The sequence below is a fragment of the Haliotis asinina genome, chromosome 2, assembly GCF_037392515.1.
Source record: "Haliotis asinina isolate JCU_RB_2024 chromosome 2, JCU_Hal_asi_v2, whole genome shotgun sequence".
NCBI lineage: Eukaryota > Metazoa > Mollusca > Gastropoda > Lepetellida > Haliotidae > Haliotis > Haliotis asinina.
This window is the reverse complement of record NC_090281.1, coordinates 26,132,852-26,156,125: the sequence shown is the minus strand read 5'-3', so window position 1 is coordinate 26,156,125 and position 23,274 is coordinate 26,132,852. Positions and strand designations below refer to the sequence as shown.

Here is a 23,274-nt window from a genome sequence, read left to right as displayed (position 1 = left end):
TCTCAGTTTAAATTACAAAAGACGGATTGTCTTAACGTGTGCGAAAACTAAAAACACATTTCACCTTATTGATAACAACAGGCAAACTACAGCGAAAGTTATATCGAATAGAATGTTTTTTTAATTCAATATTTCAAACGTATTTCAATTACATATTAATATTTAGAAACAATACATTTGAAAGATAAAGTTCATAGTATTGTCAAGATGATAAATTTACTGCACATGCATAATCCATGGCAACAAATAGTACGAAAGTTTAACAACTTGTACAAATTGTGCTGACGTTTTCCAACTGACCAAAAAGACAGTCTTTGGAGACAGTTTGGTTTATTCACTGCTTTTCTTTTTCTTAAACCTGTATTCTTTCCGTGATGATCGCAAACATTACAACAATAATAATCCCACTCCGTATTCCGCAATACGGTTTCCTGTTTCGCTACGCTACGGGTTCGTGTTTTCGATCCACACAGACTCGTTGCCCAGGACGACGCTGCATGGAAAGTGACGCCTAAGTAATAAAACACGGCTGTGCTTCAGTACTTATTTACACACAGTGGTTTGTCAGCGATTGTGTCCATCCTCCGCGGCCAGTCTTTTGCAGAAGGATGGCTACTAAAGTTGCTACTTCCACAATGATCGGCCCAGAGTCGTGGAGGAATTCAACTTTGAAAGGTATAAAACTGTCTCAAAACATAGTTCAGAAAAGTGATAAAAGTTGTGATATTGGCAGAGCTTTTGATCCACTGCCACACTTGAGAGACACAGTTGCTCAGTTGAGTAATGAAGAAATCAGAAGATATACGCGAGATGTGAGGGCTGTTGTAGCAAAGCTGAGAGAAAGTTTGTTGGAAACAAATGAAGAAATAAAATCCTTAACAAGAGGAAAAGAATCACTGGAAAAAGCCCTTGAACACACAAGGAAAGATCTGAAGTTGAATAAAGACAGTAATGATGTCAGAATGTCAAGACCCCCAAGAGAAAAGGTGAGAAAAACAGATTTAAATACAAACAAAAGAATGTTTCACATACATAAGAATTGGCAATACAGAAATATACAATAAAACCACACTTTATTGCCTCTTTATTCACAATTTACCAATGGTTGTTAGTATTCATCTACATAAAATGTACATCATTTTAACCATGTATTTGTTACAGATTCTTTAAAAATATTCTGTAAAAAAAATATTTCTGTCATGTGTAGTATGTATGTATAGTCATTAACACATTCCAGACACATGTAGGGTTTGGGTGTATAATGGAATTGCCAGCCAAAAATTAGTATTTTAATAGTAGAATCATCTCAAGAAGATATTTTTTAGTGTTGCTTCACCGATCTCCTTGTGTCTGCTTGATCCATATGGTTAGTTTTGCTAGGGTCAGGGTAGGTTGTTACCAATGAGAATTTATAACACAGAAACAATATGGGTAAAGAAGTTATCAGTAAGTGTTATCACAGACAAGTTCCATATGCGCCTTGTTTCATAATTCCACAACCTGTTTAGAAGTCATAGGTCTCAATATAGAGATCAACTACAGCCATGACTGATCTAGTGGCAAATTTGTTCATTAACTATTCAGGAACCAACTTGGATAGCAGATGCTCTTGAATAATTGACTTGATAATCTTGGTTCAGCAAGTGTACATGCCAACCAAGATAGTGATATGCAGAATACAACATCAGCTACTGAACATGACCAGAACCATGTAAAATCCCAGTTTCTTATATCTGTCAGCTCATAACATGCAAGTTTTTTATGAGCTGTTTACTGGACATAAGACTGAAGTCATTCAGTAGCACACAGACTGTTTTTCATGTTTTGATAAATATCTTTTATTGAATAGAAATTGATATTAACCTTGGGAAATATTCCAGTTGGAGATTGACAGATAAGGGTCCAGTTCCCTGACAGTGGTATAAAAAGAAATTTAAGATTTAATACTAGTTAAACAATAATATTCTTCAGGTTTCATAACCATGCATACTTGCTTTTTTGTTAAACGACAATTAATAAATCTATGAAAATGCTAATATTCCTAGTTTTCAAACGTTTCTATTTTTAATCCAATTTACTAATTTCTGATGATCTCATGTTCAAGTTTGTTTATATCTTTATTATATTTCATGTTTGTTCATTCATTTCAATACATAGGACAAGGAAATGAGAAAAACAGGAATCTTCAGCATCCCATGCTTCTTGTTAGGGTCAACTATCCCAGTTGTGTAAATCAATGCTCATGCTGTTGATCACTGGATTGTCTGGTGTAGACATGATTATTTACAGTCAGCTGCCATATACCTGGAATGTTCCTGGGTGTGGCGTACAACTAAAATCACTCACTCACTGATGTAAATGACCATTTAACAGTGCAAGAAATTATTTCTTTGCAATCTGCAAACAAATGAAGCTCAAACTGCAGAGGAATTGATTTGCGCCCTAAGACTTATTCACTGATGTACTCATGTATGTGTTGGTCATGAAGATACTGAATGATTATTTTGCTGACAAGTGAAAGCATCAGAGTTTATCACTGACCATTAACCCTGACTGTAGTACTGTTTCACAGGCAAAACAGCTAATGTATCAGCACTGGATCAAACAATGATAATACATACAGGCAGTCAACTAGAAAATAAGCTCTGTCTATGCAAAGATAAAACTTGTACAATTAAGCTGATCATTTAGGTGAGTGATCAAACACCTAATATTTTCCTCATTGGCTAGGTATTAGCAGGCAGTTATGTGTTACAGAAAAACCTCTGTATACCTTTATCACTTATTCAGAATAGCTGGGCATACTATCTTACTCAAAATAAGTGAAGGAATACTTATGATTAAAAGCTGTGTGCGACAATACTAGCGATCCATAAACAGATTAGGGACAGTCATGAAAAAAATTGAAAGTTTCTTACATTTTCATGAGTAGTATATATTTGACATAGGTGTCCCTGATGCTGGATATGTATTCACCGATACATTTGATGTTTTTCCAGGCTTAAAGTAATGTTGATTTTGAGTTTTATGAGAAGTGTTTGAAATAACATGAAACAATGATTGTGCTGATACCATTAAACATTCAGTTATATACTCTGCATACTTTAGACAAATCAAAATTTGTTTGATATTCTCACAGCAGAAACAATTTTTAAGATGGCCTTGAGCCTGGTTAGAAGAATTAAATAAACATGTGTGTTATTTATGACAGATATATTTTCAAGACAGATGAGTATTGTACTGTCACATGTCTGGCTTGACATGTAGTTCCGCTTGGCCATTTTGAATCATGTTTTCGCACTTCAGTCGCTGCTTATTTGTGAACAAGCACCGTCCCACTACCATTGCAGTGACAAAATGCTCAGAATGATGCTATAAGAATTGATTTTGATGAAATTTGAGAGGACTATCAGTATGAAATAGAGATCACTAGCACGCAACTCACTACTACAAAATAAAATTTTTAAAAAGGATTTCGTGCTGTCAAACACCTTACTGATAGATTGTCCACTTAGTGTTGATAATTGACTATCAGAAAATTCGATCTCAGTACATGTTATGGTTGACTGGATGTAAATAGCATGCCAGTGAGGCGAGCCAAAAGATGTGATGTCACCGCAAAGTATCATGGTCACTCTCGGAACTTTGGAATGATTGATAAAGACTTTAGATTCATAAACTTTCATATTAAATGTTTTGATAAATTAAGATGATATTTACCCTGTCAACATTTAGGTACCATAATATATCTGTTCAAATATTTGTATTTTATGAGTACATGTGTCTCATCCAAGCAAAAACTGATCATACCAGAATATACATGTATCAATGTTTATATGTCTTTGACAGTATTATCTGCATGGCAACTACCTTTACAACATTAAATCCTGTTATGACTATCAGTAAGGGTGTATTCAAGTCTTCTGCCTCTGAAAAGTGCCAACCAGCACTGAATCGTTAATACATTGTACCAAAGTCTATTATATTGGGATTTATTCAAGGCTTATGTTACATCATTACATGGCTAGATAAAGGGATATAAGCTGTTTACTGGAGCAGTGAGGTAATGTATTAGATGTCCCCTGTTGCTGCAGTTACCACAGTTAATAAGTTGTTACTGATTGGTTGTTATGTTAACAGTCTGCTGGCTTATGTGAAAGACATGTCTTTGTTTTGCATTTTCTTTCTGAAAACAAATTTGACAAACTAAATCATGCATGATGGCTTGAATTGTGTCAGTAACACTAATTCATATGAACATGAGATTCTTTAAAATGATAACAAATTGAAAGTTAAGTTTAAACACTAGAACAGTGGACACGTCAGTATGGCAATACATATTCTATATCTTGGGTCATACTTTTCTTTGCATCAGTTTCCATCTCCAACATGTGTACAGTCTGTGAAGCCCATTTCTGGTGTCCCCTGATCTTGCGGGAATATTGCTAAAAGCGGCATAGAACCATTCTCACTCACTCACACACAAATGTTGATGAGAATCAGCACATGGACCTGTGATCCAGCAGTTAACTGAATAATGTGAGTGTTTTTCTTTTTAAAAATATGAATATGTTGTTTATAACTTTATCAACTCAACACTGAAGTCCAAGTGCAGTAAAATATGGTTCAGTCTATACACTTAGGGAATGATATTCCATATGATAATGATAAACTGTACTAAAAGGATGTAAAGAACCAATTATCTGTCACAGACTAAGGGACTTATTCCCAGTGTAACTTACAGAGCTGAAAAGACCCTAGCAAGTGAAGTCTCTGTGTATAGGCTGAAGTCTGTATGGCCACAATACCACCTCAAGTTTATGACTCCCAGTCAGGTACCCATTGCTTTACAAAATACTATTTGATGATATCTTTTCAAATGGAAGAGTAGACACATGCTGTGAGCAGTTGTCAGAATTATTGTGAGTTGTAAAGTAAATGCTGGGTATTGAAATGAAATGGTCCGTGTTAACCCAACTTTGTACTCAGAAGTTATAAAGTCAACCCTCACTTCACCATACGCTGTTTATAGGTATGGGTCTTATTCTCGCTATTGTCGTACTCAATACCTGCCACCCTACTGCCGATACATGGCCCCTTAGGATGATTGTGTTGAAAAAGAAATGGATTTTTATTTTGAAAAACAGATGTATCGTTTATAATTCAGTAATCCCAGGCGGAACCAGGCCATGTGAATGAGGTCTCACACTCTGGATTGCAACGTTGTATTGATCTTCATTGTTAAGGAAACAACCGTGGCATTATTACAGTAAAGGTTCCGTTGTCTCAAGTTGGCGTATAGCACTATGTATTGATTTGTTCATCTCATGGGAGGGTTAGGATGTCCATTCTGTCTATATCTTACCATGCTTACACAAAGCTAGAGATACTCTTACATAATTGATCATGTTGTGTGGGCGTCACCATAGCAATGATCATAATTGGGTATATAATCCCGTTCATAATTGGCTGTCTTATCCACACATACACAAAATATTGTAAATATTTAATTGTTGTTTGAAATAATAGATCGGTAACAACATATCTGTTGAGTGAAACTGTCTTACGAATATGAAATTTGAGGAAATCCGGGTGATGGAATATTAAAATTGGATGTTTGTTCATTTTACTTTTCTTTTAAGTTCTTTTTCTCAAACATTTTTGAAATTCATTGTTTGCTCATTTTACTTTATATTTAATATTATTATACTTAATAATTACTTAACTTGAATATTTGCTCGTTTTACTTGTATTTGCGATTATTTTACTGAACAATTATTAAAATTGAATTTTCGATCATTTGCCATTTTATTTACAATGTTTTGCTTAACATTCATTCTACTTCTTAACCATGGATAGTAAATGTCTTGGGGAGATAATTATGAAGAGTAAGACCTCTGTCTGAGGAAGAAAGGTTTTTGTGCCATACGTTTGAAGTGTGAGAACCAACAGACTACTGTTTATGTTTAAGATCAGTAGAAACTGATATACCTAAGTCTCCCCACGTTAGTACCTTATTGACAGTATGTTGGTGGCAACATGTTCTCCTGTGGACAATGGATGGTCTTGAGTACCACTTTCACTGACTACACGAGGGGTGGAGATTGTGGGGTGGATGTGTTCCAAATCTCCTGGTATGTACACACAGTCAGGAACTATCACCGCCAAGCTGTGGTAGGAGGAGGGGACGTACACTGAACTCTTTCAACGATAGGGGTTTTGTTGTGTTCCAAAATATATTAGCAAGTGTACACATGTTGTGACCCAATATTGTTGGTAGGTGAATCAGTGTTTGGATCACTTGCTGGCTCATTGAGTGTGAGACGTAGATTGTTACAGTGTCTCTATTTCCTCTTTGTGAGTTAGAAATTTTTAAGTGTGCTATCTGTGAGGTACATAGGCTTGTTTCAAAGTTTATCAAAAACTTGCTGCACTAACCATGGTAATTTCATAGTATAACCAGTTTAACAGAATTTGGAATTGCACTAGTCTCACAGATCATCTGCTTGCTGTATGGAAGATGTACTAGTCCAACAGAACATCTAGGAGCTCAACAGAACATGTATAAGCTGTACAGAAAATGTACTAGTCCCATGGAAAATGTACTGATCCTCAGACTGTAGAACACCTAGGAGCTGTACAGAATATGTTACAGTCCCATGGAAAATGTACTAGTCCTTTAGAACATCTATGAGCTGTACAGAACATGTACTAGTCCCATGAAAAATGTACTAGTCCCAAAGAACATCTACGAGCTGTAGAACATGAAACATGTACTAATGCTGTAAATCATGAAATTAATGTGTCACGAATTTAATGCAAGTGCAAGGCTCTAGTCTAAAGTATGTAATGAAATTAATGTGAGCTCAGGGATCTGTGTTGGCCATGAAATGTGACCCCTGAATCTTTGATGTTCATTTAATTTTCACACTTGTTATTTATCAAATAACCTGAATTGAGCTTGTAAAGCAATGAATAGAAATGAGCTGATAATGGTTTGATTATGCTGCCATTTTTGATCACGTGACTAGTGATTTTAACCAGTGATAATTACATGTGACTTGAGATACCTGTAATGAAGACCTGTATTGGTGTAATGTGTAGTGACAACACTTCCACAATTGTTATGTATGTAGTTATTTGCCGATGATTAATGTTATGGAAATAAGTGCTCATTTGTCAGTTAGTTTCATGAGAGATGTATAAATTGCTGTTATATTATGTATTGTTATGTTTTCTGTCTTCAGTTGTCAACAGTAGACATGGTCAGACTGAAATGCTGCATTATTACATTATGAGAAGAATACAGACACATTTTTCACATTAATAAAATGCTTATATTAATTTCATGATTTACAGTACCAAGGAACATCTCTGAATGCACAGAACATCTATGAACATGAACCAGTCCCATGGAAATTTGCACTGGTCCCATAGAACAGAATACGTACTGGTTCTTCAGAACATCTATTGAGCTGTTCAGTAGATGTACTTTTCCATGGGAAATGTCCAAGTCCCACAGAACATCTTTGAGCTGCTCAGAACTTGTACTATTCCCATGAAAATTCCTCAGTGCATCTGCAAAGTGCAAGGAATATGTTCGAGCACCTGCTTGTAGCATAGAACCTACACATAAGTCCAACAGAAAGCATATTGGTGTCACAGACCAGTTAGTTCAATACAGCGTGTACAAGACCATTATGTGTATATATCTCCCATAGAACAGAATACTGAGGAAACTTTGTCATCAGTATTCTCCGGGCCAATCCACAACACACTGACCCCAGATGACATCTACCCTCCCGCATTTCGGTCAAGGGGGGCTGAAGGTTGACAGATATACTCCTCACTTGTAATCAGTGACCTTCATAGGTTGAGACTGTTGGTAGAGACCCCATTCTGGCCATTGCTTGGAGGCCATTCACACCTCACATTCAACAGTAGGCTTTGCAATGTCAAGGAGTCTGCTTTATTGAAAAGTGACTTAAGGGTGCTATTTCAAAAGCGGAGGCCTAGGCATGACCTACATGATCTGCTCGTTATTAGTGATGAAGTGAGTATGGTTGTATACCACTTTCAGCAATATTCAGGCAATATCACTGAGGGGAACATCAGCTTCAAACTTTGTATTCATGTGGGGTATCGAACCCAGACTTTATTTGCACGAGGAACTGTTTGGCCCACCGGTCTACCCTCTGCCCCTTGGATATCAGTGAACAACATGGATTATACTTTGTTTTATCAGTATTCTTTTACTCATAACAGTGAGGGACACTATTCTTTCACTCATAACAGTGAGGGACACTGTTCTTTTACTCATAACAGTGAGGGACACTATTCTTTTACTCATAACAGTGAGGGACACTATTCTTTTACTCATAACAGTGAGGGATACTATTCTTTTACTCCTAACAGTGAGGGACACTGTTCTTTTACTCATAACAGTGAAGGACACTGTTCTTTCACTCCTAACAGTGAGGGACACTGTTCTTTTACTCATAAAAGTGAGGGACACTGTTCTTTTACTCATAACAGTGAGGGACACTATTCTTTTACTCATAACAGTGAGGGATACTATTCTTTTACTCCTAACAGTGAGGGACACTGTTCTTTTACTCATAACAGTGAAGGACACAGTGTTCTTTCACTCCTAACAGTGAGGGACACTGTTCTTTTACTCATAAAAGTGAGGGACACTGTTCTTTTACTCCTAACAGTGAGGGACACTGTTCTTTTACTCATAACAGTGAGGGACACTATTCTTTCAGTCATAACAGTGAGGGATACTATTCTTTTACTCCTAACAGTGAGGGACACTGTTCTTTTACTCATAACAGTGAGGGACACTATTCTTTCACTCATAACAGTGGGGGACACTATTCTTTCAGTCATAACAGTGAGGGACACTGTTCTTTTACTCATAAAAGTGAGGGACACTGTTCTTTTACTCCTAACAGTGAGGGACACTATTCTTTTACTCATAACAGTGAGGGACACTATTCTTTTACTCATAACAGTGAGGGACACTACAGGTTTCAGCCAATGTATCTTGTCAGAATAGATCAAGGAACCAATGCGTGATAAGTAAGCGCTTTAACCACTTGGCAACCCGTCAGTGCCTATTTGCAGGACATATCTGGTCATAGGTATTCTTTCATATTTCTTCTGTCAGTCACATTATCACTATTTCTTGTTTTGAATGCATTAGAATGCAGTTGAATAGGACTAAAATAAATGATATTTTTTCATCAATTAATTGATATGGTTATTATTTTCTATTTTGTGTTATGTAAAATCTATATTGAAGGACTAGAAGTGTATGGCATAGCTTAGCAAGTGACATGCATAGTTGAATCTACTGTCCTGAGGAAGAAGCTTGTACTAGGAACATGGTGTTGTCATGGTGTTGATCATCGGCCTGTGTACAGAACAATGGCTACCCAGTCAATAAACACCGAGTAGACTCCACTGTTGGATTTAAAAGTGACATCAAACTTAAACATGGAGTCTAACCGTCAACTGACATGGGTTAAAATTATTAAAGCCTACTTGTCTGAGACTGGTTAGAATAACAGTACCAAATCTACCATTATTCTGAGTCCTAGCAGTGTGTAAGCACCCATGCTACAGCAACCAAAGTGCTTCTCTCTTTTTCTCTTTTGGTTTAACACTTAGCAATATTTTGGCTCTATCGTGGCAGTCTGGAACTATATTCATTTGAATCTGACAACCCAGTGACTGATATCATGAGCATCAATCTACTTAGCAGGGATACAATCACATTCATGAAGCATGTCAGACCCTGACCATCTGACCTGTTAGATGCCTCTTATGACAGTCGGGATAGCAGCCTAGTGGTTAAAGTGTTTGCTAGATCACACTGAAGACCCAGGTTTGATTCCCCACATGAGTGCAATGTGTGATGCCCATATCAGGGGTCCTTTACTGTGTAGCTGCTGGAATATTGCTAAAAGTGGTGATAGTCATAGGAATATTCTGTAGCCTACATCCTCACAGGGCCTGGGAGTGTTTCATTTCTTTGTTTGTTTGTTTGTTTGTTGTTTAACACCAGACTCTGCAATATTCCAACTGTATGATGGTACATATTAGAATTTGGACAAGACAATCCAGTGATCAACAGCATGAGCATCCATCTACACAACTGAGATACGATGATTATGCATCAACCAAGTTAGCAAACTTGACCGCCCAATCACCTTAGTCATCTCTTAATACAAGCTGCAAACTAAACTTACTCACTCACTCTTACGGCAACCATGGGTGGGTTGCTGAAGGTCAATTCCACCCCAATCCTCCACTTCACAGGGGAGTGAACCGCTAGTGTAGCTGCATGAGAAAATAGATGAGAATATTTCAGTCGTTTGACAGCACGCTAGATTTATGTTCAATATTGATAAATGCCTGCAACAACAGAATGTTTATGTCAGCGGAGACCAAGTTAGTCAGTTTGCCTCTGCCATTTAATCAATGTGAATTAACCTGTAGAATACATAGCAAAGCATTTGCTGGCTTTTTGTAAACGTGAAGCCGCATGTTGATTAATTCTCTCAGCGCAACTATTACGATAAACCTTTAGCACGGAACCAGTGACATGAAGTTCAGCTTGAAATATCTTTGAACCCAATCAGTAAAATCAATAAGTACATGTTTCAGAGTGACATTGATTGCAGTGGTGACAGCCATTTCATTAAACTGATGAATGTTGTGGTGGATATTGAGCTAATATCAATTCTGCTGCTGCGCCACGGTTATGCCACAATAACAGGGATCTGCAGCCCGTATGTTGTTTCTGAGGATTCAGTGAGCGTTATGACATGATTGATTCTGCTGACATTTGCCAGCAAGGAAACCATTTGTTTCCCTTCCAGCTGTGTCAGTGTTGTTTTTTTTAATGAATTGATAATGCCTTTGAAAAATCACATTGGGGGTTGTGTCATAACTTCGAAAATCATTTTCTTTGAAAATGAGTAATTGTAACTTGCTGTTGTTTCCTGTGGGATTTATAACACATTTTAAGTATACCTTAAGAAGAGAAGAGGCTGGACTGATAAATGTGAATTATGATTCTTGGGGAAAAAGGTAACAAATTAGTTATGAGGAAGTCCCTACCCTAAGGGATGGAACTGTAGAGTGCAAGTGAACTGATGCAGGTAGACAAGTGTTATGGGAAATGATAGTGCTGGTACACAATATGTAACGGGTACATGGGAAGGAGGGCGTTCATCACTCCTTTGGAAACATATAAACTCCTGTGTTCAAAGGATATTTTGATTACCCATTCACACAAACCTCTTGTTATAGTACTTATAATCTTCATATTTTCCTCATGAACAGTCTGCTGCTTTAACCACTAGCACTGATGAAGCCTATGTCTAGTAGAATACTGTTTAGTCTAGACATGAAGTAATAAAGTTCCATTTGAGATCACTAATATGGTAAACAAAATGATGGTAAGTGTCAAGATTTTAGTAATGTTATATCAAAACTGCAAAATAAAATAATTGTTATGCTTGTTTCAAATACTGTGTGCCCATCATATAGCTGGAATATTGCTGAGTGTAGCAAAAAACTAAACTTGCTAACTCCTTCAAATACTGTGTCCACTCACAAAAGTCATTCACAGTCGTCTCCCTTAGCAGGGAAAAGATGACTTTAATGCTCGTTTTACAAATAACAAAGTTATACATTTTTGTTTTACTTATGATATTGCTGTCTTTTTACACGTTTTAACATGTTGCATGATTTTCAGGATAGGTTGATTTATGTGAAACAAGTGAGTATGTAGCCAGGACTAAAACAAGTTTAAAGAAGTATATTATATAAGTCTAACTGATGTTGTAGAATCAGTATAGATAGTGTGACTAGTAGGGCTGTTACGATATACTCACATATCCGGTGAATTCAACCATAGCCCTTCATGAATACAGTTTGTTATTCGTGGTCACGAGAACCGAATATGAATGAATATTTACAATTTTATATCTGAGCACGTTTTACTTAAGCCCATATTAAAGTGAGATATGCAAGAATGGTATGTGTACCTGCATTGCTGTAGTACAAGTCGTGTTAGTTTGCAGTGGATGATACTGTAGACTACAACTATTACTGCACTACATACCAAATTTGAGTGTCATGTCAGATCATAAGTTTAGTACTACAGGAAATTAAGTCAACATGGGGGTTCCATATTGTGCATCAATCACTTAACTACAATAGTATAGTAGTGAATAACTATCCGTATTCGTTACCCAATGTTTGTGACACATATCATATTCGCCACATAGTGTATTCGTTGCAGCCCTAGTGACTAGTGAGAGAGATTAAGTAGAATAGAACAAGTAAAACCAGATCCGCATTGGCAGTATTTCATCAGTTAGGATCATTTAGAATAACTTGTATATTCTTGATATGTGATAAACTGTTGATGACAGATTTCACATCTGACATATCACAGTTTTGTATTTCAGACTTCATGTAGTGGTTGAACAGGACCGGTACCTTCATAGGTCTAGTCTACAGCGGAGATTTATTGTAATTCAGTGATCATTCATTTCATCAGTAATTGACTCTGACTCTTTTTTAAGCCATAACCTTCATATTGAATTTCTACCTCCATACCAGTTTCACAAACACTGTCTCATAAATTATTGAACTCAATTGAATTTTCAGTTTAACCTTTTGACATTTTAGCTTTGAGATGGTTTGACAAAATATGACTCTGCAGATTCTTTTCCTAGGATTCTTTTGTGTATTCAACCATGTGAAGTACATATTCGTCGCATTATGTCATGTTGGGTGATAACATGGCTTATGGTATTGAATATTTCATTGTTAGCATGACGTGGTGTAGTGAAAGCAAGATCTCTGAATATAAACTGTGAATGCTACCATGCTCAGTACACTGATATAAGTTGCCAATTCAGGCAGTCGGGACTGATATGAAGCAAACAGTGGCCATTATTACCAAGGGTAATTAAGTATCGATAAATCTGCTGTGTAAAGGACCGAGATTGTGGGGCAAGTTGTGGAGGAGGTTAGCAACACTAATATCGCTGTGTAGTTACATCGTGAGATTACCTGTGTGATTGGATATTTTTGTTGTTAGAACTTAATCTTGGTTTGCCAAGGTGATCTGTCAAAACCATTTTTCTTTGTTGTTTTGTTGGATTTGTGAAACCTTTCTGACATGAGATTTTTTATACATTGTGATTACAACAATGCATGTTAAAGTTGTGTGAATAAACATTAGTGTTTGTATCAGCAAGATTGCAGTGGAGATTGGGAAAGCTTAATGTGAATTGGTCATTATACTGTAGCTCACCTTATAACAGAGAGATATTAGAGAATATAATAATTATGCTACATGAAAAACGGAAAGTGAATGGAAAAATGGATCATCATCATCATCATCATCATCATCATCATCATCATCATCATCATCATTATTGTCATCACTATCACTCTATCTAGGCAAAAAGGATACATAGAATTCTTAGATGAAGTTCTGGAATTCAGATCTAGCATGAATAAAAAATAGGAGAACCTTTGTGCAAATAATGAACACAATATTAACAGTAAATTAGTTTTGCCCTTAGTTCAAAGCATGAGTTGAATAGAATTCTTATTGATCAACTAACTAGTGTGAATATTAGTGAGTACGATCAATTTAGTTCTTTTGAAAATGGGGTCAAGTTCAGGTTTGTAAACTCAAAGTTGTTTTTTTTTAAGACAAGCTATATTTTAACATTAGGTTAGTCTAACATTCCGTAACTAGTTATTTGCAGTAGGTAAAGAGGCGGTTTGAAAAGTAAGGGTTCTTATGTAGTTTTTAGTATATAAACTAGACAGTTATTCATGTGATTATATCATTATGACTTCCATTAAGACCTAATGGAGTCATATTTGAAGTGACCGAGAACACTCCTACAGTCAGCATAGAGCACGCCTGTACCTGGTTTCTGCTCAATTAGACATTATGGCCTGTGGGTAGTTTCATACAGGGCACACAGATAATTGACATACAATCAATCCACCCTGTACTAGTAGAGATCAGAGGGTATATTTGTGTTAGTTATGTACAGATATATAGCATGTTTGTCCTGTAAAGGCCCCTGACAGGGCAGGAGGCAGTAAATCTACCATTGATCCATATTTATAGGTTACAGTGTGTCTTCAATAATTGGGCAGCTCTTGCTAGTTGTACTTTCAGACCACTGTATACAATGACATTTCAGAGGCCTTGTAGGACATTTACCTAATCTGCTAGTAGGTCCTTGTAGTACATTTCCTTCATGTCGTGGTGGGGACTTGTAGTACTTTTCCTTCATGTCCTAGTGGGGACTGCAGTACTTTTCCTTCATGTCCTAGTGGGGACTTGTAATACATTTTCTTCATGTCCTAGTGGGGACTTGTAGTACATTTCCTTCATGTCCTAGTGGGGACTTGTAGGATATTTGCTTCATGTCCTAGGGGGGCTTGTAGGATATTTGCTTCCTGCCCTAGTGAACACACAGAAACATGGTAGCAGACATTTCAAAACTGAAATTTTGAGAGATCTCAGCCTATCCTACTTTGTCCCCTTGTTCCAAAATTGTGTTCACTTGCCTCAAGTGGATGTGATTTGTTATGCCCATACTTTGATCAGCTTATGGACCAAAAAAGATATCTCCCAAGGCCCATGATGGTTCTGTAGGTCCATACACCTGAACAGCAAACTCGAGGATATTTGTTGTCTCACTAAAATTTCCGCCACGAATTGTTAGTCTGGCAGACTTTCCATCTCTTCCCTTATTTCTCTCCATGAGTATTGTTCTTTACTAAACTACATGTATGAATAACTGGTCTCTAAATTGATGCTGTTCGTACGTAACAGATACAGCTTTTAGACTTTCGTTTTGCCTTTAGATATTTTTTAAATTGATATAAACTGGTCGTTTATTTTTATGTGTACTTTTGGTAGTGAATAGCTTGAACAATCAGTTCTAAGGTTATTAACATCCATTGGTTGTTTTCATCTCCCTAATTTCCATTAACATGTTATAGTACAGTCATTTTGTTAAAGACAAATGTAAGTTTGATGGTTTTGTGACTGTGAACACTTTTTTCTTAATCATTATCCATTTGAAAAAAGAAGTATATTTGACACTATGGAGATTTTTTAAGACTAAAAACTGCCTGATACCCCAATATTATTGCTTGTTGCCCATGCTGTGAAACACTGGTTAGGCTTATCCAGATTCTATTGTTTTCTGGCCACCTAACGTAACTGCATTGTTTCTTATGACAGTGTGAAACAACATTCACTCACACTAGTCCTGATTGTTGTTGACTAAAACAGTACTACTGCCATTTTTTATAGATGCATTTTGATGAGTGTCATACCAGGAATTACAAATCAATGTTGTGGGTGTAGTGTATGAAGCAGAGTGGTAATCAGCGCCATTAGCAGTCATCAGTGGTGTGATAAATGGCGTACTCATGCCGAGCACCAAGTAATTAATGAGCAGTTCTGTGCCAGGTTGACAGCTCTCTCAGCTAATCACAGGCAAGGGGTATCTAAAACCGATTGCGTGTACTTGATGATTTCCTAGTGTTAGCTACACCCTCTTGGTTACTGGTAGGGCAGTGTGACACACAGACAGTGACACACACTGTGACAGTGTGACATGCACAACACAAGAGACAGTGACACACAATATAACAGACAGTAGGACACACACAGTGTGACAGAGTGACAGAGTGACAGTGCGACATACACAATACAACAGTGTGACACATATAATAAAACACTGTGACACACAATGCAACACAGTGACACACTCAGTACAAGAGACAGTGTGACACACACAATATGTGTGACACACACAATGTAACAAACAGCAGGACATGCATGATGTAACAGCGTTACACACAAGTGAGTGAGTTTAGTTTTACACCACACTCAGCAACATTCCAGCTAAATGGCAACAGTCTGTAAATATTCGAGTCTGGTCCAGACAATCCAGTTGTCAACAGATGTGCGCACTTAGGATCCGATGACGTGTCAACAAAGTCAGCAAACTTTACCACCTGATCCCACTCTTACGACAAGCATGGTCACCTTTTATGGCAAGCATGGGTTGTTGAAGACCTATTCTACCCTGGACAGACACTGGGATATACATGATATAACAGTGTGGGATATATAGGACACATATAACAGTGTTGCACACAATACAACAGACAGTGGGACATGCATGATATTACAATGTTACAATACAACAGACAGTGGGACATGCATGATATAACAGTGAGGGATATATATACAGTAAAGCAGTGTTACACACAGTACAGCAGATAGTGAGACATACATGATATAACAGTGAGGGATATACATAATATAACAGTGTTACACTCAATGCGAAAAAAAGTTGGACATACTTGATATAACAGTGCTATGCACAATACAACAGATAGTGGGACATTATTATAACTCGGTATAACACTCAGTGTTACAGTACAACAGACAGTGGGACATACATCGATGATATAACAGTGTGGGTATATACAATGTAACTGTGTTATGCACAATACAACAGACAGTGATATACTTGATATAACAGTGTGTCAAACAATCGACAGTGAGACATACACATACAAAATATAAGAGTGTGACACAAACAATATCACAGACAGTGGGACACAAATTATTGAACCGACAATGTGACATACATGAAATAAGAGAGATGCACACACAAGATAATGACTCAGTATAATGACATTAACATGATAACAGAGTGAAAAGTACACAATCTAAGAAAAGGTGACACACAGCATAACAGACAATGCTGAATAGCGACAGAGCATACTTCCATATCTGAGAGGCTTATTGTTTGTTCCAGGGTCATGATGGTGCTGATGACTTGCTGAATGGTGAGAGAGCTCACCTTCTCAACAACAAGAAGACACTGGAGGCTCAACTCAAATCTGTGCAGGAACAGCTGCAGGTGAGTGTTGGCTTGGTGCTGGGATGGTTACATCGTTGGGGAGTTTCCATGGTTAAGCAATTTTTAGCAAAAGAGCATGTACATACTTCAACTTCCTGACATTAATTCAGACACTGAACACGTGTGTTTATTCGTTGAATGCATATGTTTCAGTCTGATTCATCATTCAGTTTGCTTCATCAGAGGGGGATTCTAATATGTAATGTTTGGGATTAATGAATGAGAGTGAGTGAGTGATGAGTGGTGAGTGGAGATGCCTGAGCATGGTGCTGACCAATTAATGCTTGATTTGATTTTTGCTATGTTCATGTGTCATCAACATTATTCTTGCTCCAGACTCTTGATAAGGCCCGGAAGCACCTGTTTGCCACACTACAGGAGCGGTCACGTGTGTTGGATCTCCTTTGCCATGCACTATCTTTTAACAACGCCAACTCCAATCAAGATAGTCGCACCAAGAGCTCCACAGAGGGCCGGCTGTCTCGTCTGGACATTACCCGTCTTGGAGCTAGTCAAGCTGATCCCATTGGACCATACACACCGGATGCCGACATTGCCCTTGCCGATGCCATGGAAGCCCGATGTCGGTCTGGCTATCTTCGGCAAGAACTCCGAGACACCATCGACAGAGCAGAGAGGCTGCAAAAAGCTGCTCACAAGTCAGTCAATGATGGTCTTACTCAGAAAGTTGCAGAGACAGTAACACTCAAGGTAATTTAATGATCATAATTTGGTTTGTTTGTTGTTTAATGCTGCACTCAACAATATTCCAGCTGTATGGCAGCAGTCTGTAAATACCTGAACCTGGCCCAGACAATGAAGTCATCAAAATCACAAACATCAGCCTATGCATTTGGTATACGATGACATGTGTCAACTATGTCAGGGAGTCTTGACCATGATCTTACGACAAGCATGGGTTGCTGAAGACCAATTCTGACCCATATCTTCATGGGTGTCATTGATGAAAAAAAACAGAATGAGTTTCAAAGACTGAAAGAGTTGAATGCAATTGTCTCAGTGGGGATTGTGAAACAGAATGAGTCTGACTGAACTAAAGAGCTGTAGTGAATTTTATACACGCGGTGCTTGTAAAAATGTAAAAGACAATTAACTCTGGGAAAAGAGACCGACCATTGCTGAATACCAACACTGTTAGTATGACAGGAGATGTATTTCATGCTGATAACGGCAGTTTCATTATAGTTCATGTTAAAAATGGATTTTATTGAATGATCAATCAATAACTGAATGATGTTTTCAGCACCACCTGGGTGTAGGTCTTGGGGAAAACCGCCATGCCATCCATCGAGCACAGCGCTGGTATGACTCTACAGAAAAAGCTCGTGGAAACTCTCTGGTAGGTTGTCCTTTGTTGCGAAGAATCACTAATACAGTGAAACACTCATCTGTCACAAACTGCGCCTTCAGTTATACACACTTGAGCATTAGTTAAGCATCACCTTGTTCAAAATTTAAAAACATAATGACTGTAATAATGACAAGCTCTGATCTGATCTGATATGGGATTATCTTGGTAATGACTGAAAGCTAAAGACACTTTGTTCAATACCAAATGGCCAATGATCCTAGTTCTGGTGATTGGATGTCTGATCAGCAGCATGAGGAGATACATCACGAATCCCTGATACTGATGGGGATTCATAGGCTAACATTTGTAGTGGTTCACTGTTTGATATGACAGCCTATTTCCTGGTGTGGTTGTAAAAATGAACACATTGATACCTGTTGTCAGAGTCAGCTTTGTTATTTGTGTGATGGTAGGGATGGCATTCTGTTTGTCAGTTTTAATACTACTGCTTTCTTGTCTTATGTCCAACAAAGAATCAAATACATCATGTAGCACCTGTCCAAAAGAGTTGGTGAGTGAGTGGGTTTAATTTTACGTCTCTTTTAGCAATGTTCCAGCAATATCAGGGCGAGCAGCAGAAATGAGTTGCACACATTGTACCCACATGGGGAAGTGAATCAGTGTCATCAGCATGATGAGCAAATGCTTTAACCACTAGGCTACCCAACGGTACCCAAAAGAGTGACATGTTATGACTGATGCTAAAATCTTACATCACATTAAAAACAGCATATCTTCTCTGTCAAGGGGTATTAATCACAGCCATCCAGCTGAAATTTATGAGATCTACATCACAAATGTTATGTTAACACAGGGTCCGGTGATGAGTGCTGACTTAACAACACGGGAACGCCTCGATCGACCTCTAGTACGTGTGTTCCAGCGTCATCCTGGTACACAGCTCCCGGAAGCACAACAGATAATCAGGGTAAGTGGGTAGACTGTAGGATACCCTCACATGCAACTGTCAGGATAGGAATTTAGATTATCAGATATTCTTGTGCATAGTTCCCGCAGATGATCATCATGAACTGGGTAGTAGGGGTAGATTATGACATATTCTTGTATAGGGCTCCGCAGATGATCAGCTTGAAAAGGGGTAAGACGGGTAGATAGTCAGATATTCTTGAACAGAATTCAGAAGATGATCAGCCTGAACAGGACAGGAGGGGTAGATTGTCATATATTCTTATGTAGAGTTCTGAAGATGATCATCATAAACAGGTTGGAGGATATTGTCAGATATTCTTGTAGCGGTACATAGTTCTGAATATGATTATCATCAACTGGGTAGATGGAATACATTGTCATATATTCTTGTGCATAGTTCCAAAGATGATTATCATCAACAGGGTAGATGCAATACGTTGTTAGATATTCTTGTGCATAGTTCCAAAGATGATTATCATCAACATCGTAGATGGAGTACATTGTCAGATATCTAGTACTATAATTCAAGCCATCCTAAAAAGACATGAAGAAAACATACCAAGTAAAGTGTTGAATTTTAAATCTGTGCTTTAGCTAAAAATATTGTATCATTTTTCATGCCATCCATGTACATACTTTATTATATTTTAATTCTTCTAATACCTCTGTCTATGATGAATATGATGGTGACAATTATTAAAATTCATATTTATAAATTGTAGGGTGGAGAAGGCCTGCTCCAGTCTCTCACTGCCACAAGTCGGAACATTGGCCTGCTCCGTCTCTCCCACCTCAAGCTCCGTGATGACATTCGCAGCAAGAGCGCAGCCGCAGACATTGATAGCAGCATCATGCGCATGAGGCGGCGTCGTGGGGACCATCGTTGGACCCTTGGGTCTGCCTTCTAATTGCAAAAGGAACAAGGTTCAAATAGAAAAATGTGTTCAGTTGTTGAACACACCACAGTATTATTTACACCATATCATATCAATGCTACAGAATGCACAACAGCAGCTGCACCTAACACTGTCAGTATTATAAAGTATTCATCAGGCATAAGTATTCACTGCTGAAAGTATTAAGAACATGCTGTTTTTGATAAAACTGTTTAAAGGGAGATAACTCCCAAACAGCAGCTGTTTCCAATGAATGTACGATTTATTTTTTGTGTGTTTCTTCTAGTTGAATGGAAATATTTTTTATACAAACATTTCAAAAGGCTTGGTATAAAAACTATATATTAATTATTTGCTTGTGAAATAATGACATTTTCTAGCTTGTGCATAGTTACAAAACTGAAATGGATTGTTATGATTGTAATTATTTGTGTATTAATGGGTGTTATATTCATCACATACTTGGACAGTCCGATTTTGTGTTATGTGATATAGCAGACGTCTTTCAAATGGAGTGAGTGTGTTTTAAGCAGTATTAGAATATACAAATGTAAATAATTTTCAATGTGAATATATTGTGTATATCTGTACATCTTTTTTCTAAAGGTATCGAACTTTACATCTAAATCAGTGACAAGTGTTTACCCACTGACTTTGTTGATTGTTGTCAGTATTTTGTTATCAAAGTCATTCCAGTTTAGAAGATCATAAGACTTATTAGAGCAAGATCTGTTTTTGAAACTTTTCTGTTATTTTGTTACTTTGAGAAATGTTTATGTTGATTTATAACTCTTCTTTTTGGATTTCACAGAAGTATAATTCCATCTGTAATGACAATCTGCTATCAGTTCAAATGTTTGTTTACATGCTGACTCGTCCATCATTAGTTAGGGTTTCAGATGTCTGAATCTTCTCTCATCAATTTCAAATAAATCCACTTTGGATTTTGAAGGAGTTAATTGTCACTTATTTCAAAAAGTGGCATTTTCGTGAGAGAGAAGATTTACACATAAAACTATTGAAGCTTTTATCATGACTGGAAGAGATAAATCTTTCATTCAGTTGTTTTGTTAAAAACTGGAGTTGTGTCATGGATTATTCTATCAGTATTTTGTTTTGACCTGTGATATTGTTATAGTTTTCTACCAACATTAACTAGAATGCAGTGTTTGCCTGTGGAAATATTTATGTGTACTTACATGCGGAGTTACCATGGTTACCTATTTTTAAATTGAGCTACCTTTGTACTACAATGAAAACGTTCATTAGAAACATCTAAATGCTGCTCAAATCTGGTCTTTTAATAAAGACTTATAAAATTGTATCCTTGTTGATTGTTTTGATTCATGTAAGAATGAGTGTCAATGCACAAAATCTTTCACCAAGGGATTCCAGAAATGGGTATCACACATTGTACCCACTGATAGGAATAGAACCCAAGTCACTGGCATGATAGGCAAACCCACAGCACCTGCAGTATTTGAACTTGACCTGAGATTAACATGTTGACTTTAAGTGTCTTTATGTCGGTGGTGATGTTGATTATGACTAAGTGTATAATAATTTTGAACTACTGTCTGATATCTTGATGGGCTAGCACTGGGAAACTGGCATTCAGCTGGAGAACTACAGACTGACAGAAACGTTCATCTCACTTTGTATGCTGGGTGAAATAATGTACAGATTTGTGTTTTTTTAGCTGATAGCAACAAGGAGCAGTTCTAAACAGTAACATAATAAATAAATTGCAGTAGCTTCCACTGATGCCATAACTAGTTAGCCCCTCTGCCCCCGCCTCCCCCGTCCCCAAATGGCAGGGGCTCCTTGTCTGTTGTACAGACCCTGAAGCAAATATATCCAAGAAAGCAAATGCAAGTCTAGAAAATGAAGCAAGTCTAGATTTCCTTAGCTTCAGGAAAATGGAAGAAAGTCTCAGGGCTCCATTTCATTATATTATTTTTTATTTTTTCTGAATTTTTATTCAGTAAAGTATGTTCATTTCAGAGACCAGTTATTAGTCTAAGGTGCTCCCTCTACTGGGTCCTTTCAGTCTGGTAGGCAAAGGGAGACAACTTCCTCACTACACGTGTCCAGTGCAGGAATTTCACCATGAGATAAATCTGATGAATGATTTTGGAAGCTCTTTCCTTGAAGCGTATAAATTGTGTTTTCATGTCAACATTGATGTTGACATATATGAATTATTTAACCTCTTATTTGCTTGTCTTAGATCATCAGTACCAGCCTTTGATTTTATAATCCTGTGTTATTTACAAGCTTCTTTCTTTCTCTTTGTGTGCTAAATTACCAGTATTGATATCTCACAGCAAAGCATTCAGCGTAATATTACAACAAAGCTGACTGACCACAAAAGTCTGATCTCCCAATCCAATTAGCTACTTTGTGAGAAAGCAAAGGTTGCTTCATATCATATGTGTTCTTACCAGGAATCCCTACTTGGACAAGTTTAGGCATGTAATCATACCAATAGAATAATGATGTTTAATACATTGCAAAGTCAATAATTCTATGTTTTCATTCATGCCATTCTCTTCCTTCTTGTGAGACACCAAGACACAAGACAGCTTGCAGTCTTAAAACGACTGGGCACTGATAATGTGCATACTATAAATAAAAAAGAGAAATGTTTCTCGCGCATCGTATTTATTTGTGCCCGTAACAATGTTTCATTGCCATTTAAAAATAATAATTTTGACTTTGCCGCATCCCGATCATCCATTTGTCCACTACAGGGGTGAGTATTGGTATTGAGTCTGAATCTGCAACTCATCAACACTTGCTGATTTTCGCAAAATAATTTGAGAGAAAAAAATAAAAATGTGTTCCTCCCTTGTTAATTTTTTTACATAAAAAATTGAAAAAAAAAAAAAGAAAAAAAAAAGTCCTAACACCCTTGTCAATTTTGAGAAAATGTGCCCAAGAAGCATTCATTTTTTTCTATGCAGCACTAACCTTCCCTGGTGATGATCCCTTGCTTGACCTTGCTTCGTATGGAGTCCTGAACTTGATGTGTTAAACATATACGTGAACAGTAGACATAGCTAGGGTC

At 37.3% G+C, this 23,274-nt stretch overlaps 2 protein-coding genes across 2 annotated transcripts in view; one reads left to right on the top strand and one right to left on the bottom strand.

The window, feature by feature from the left end:
• LOC137273488 (LIM domain transcription factor LMO4.1-like) overlaps positions 1-23,274 on the bottom strand; it is a 235,968-nt gene that overhangs the window by 27,904 nt on the left and 184,790 nt on the right. The window lies entirely within an intron of this gene.
• LOC137273483 (tektin-like protein 1) lies at positions 456-21,530 on the top strand. Its single transcript, XM_067806191.1, has 6 exons — positions 456-986; positions 16,902-17,006; positions 17,343-17,717; positions 18,271-18,366; positions 19,193-19,306; positions 20,031-21,530. Exons 1-6 carry the CDS (start codon positions 609-611, stop codon positions 20,214-20,216), a joined length of 1,254 nt encoding a protein of 417 aa, XP_067662292.1. The 5' UTR covers positions 456-608; the 3' UTR covers positions 20,217-21,530.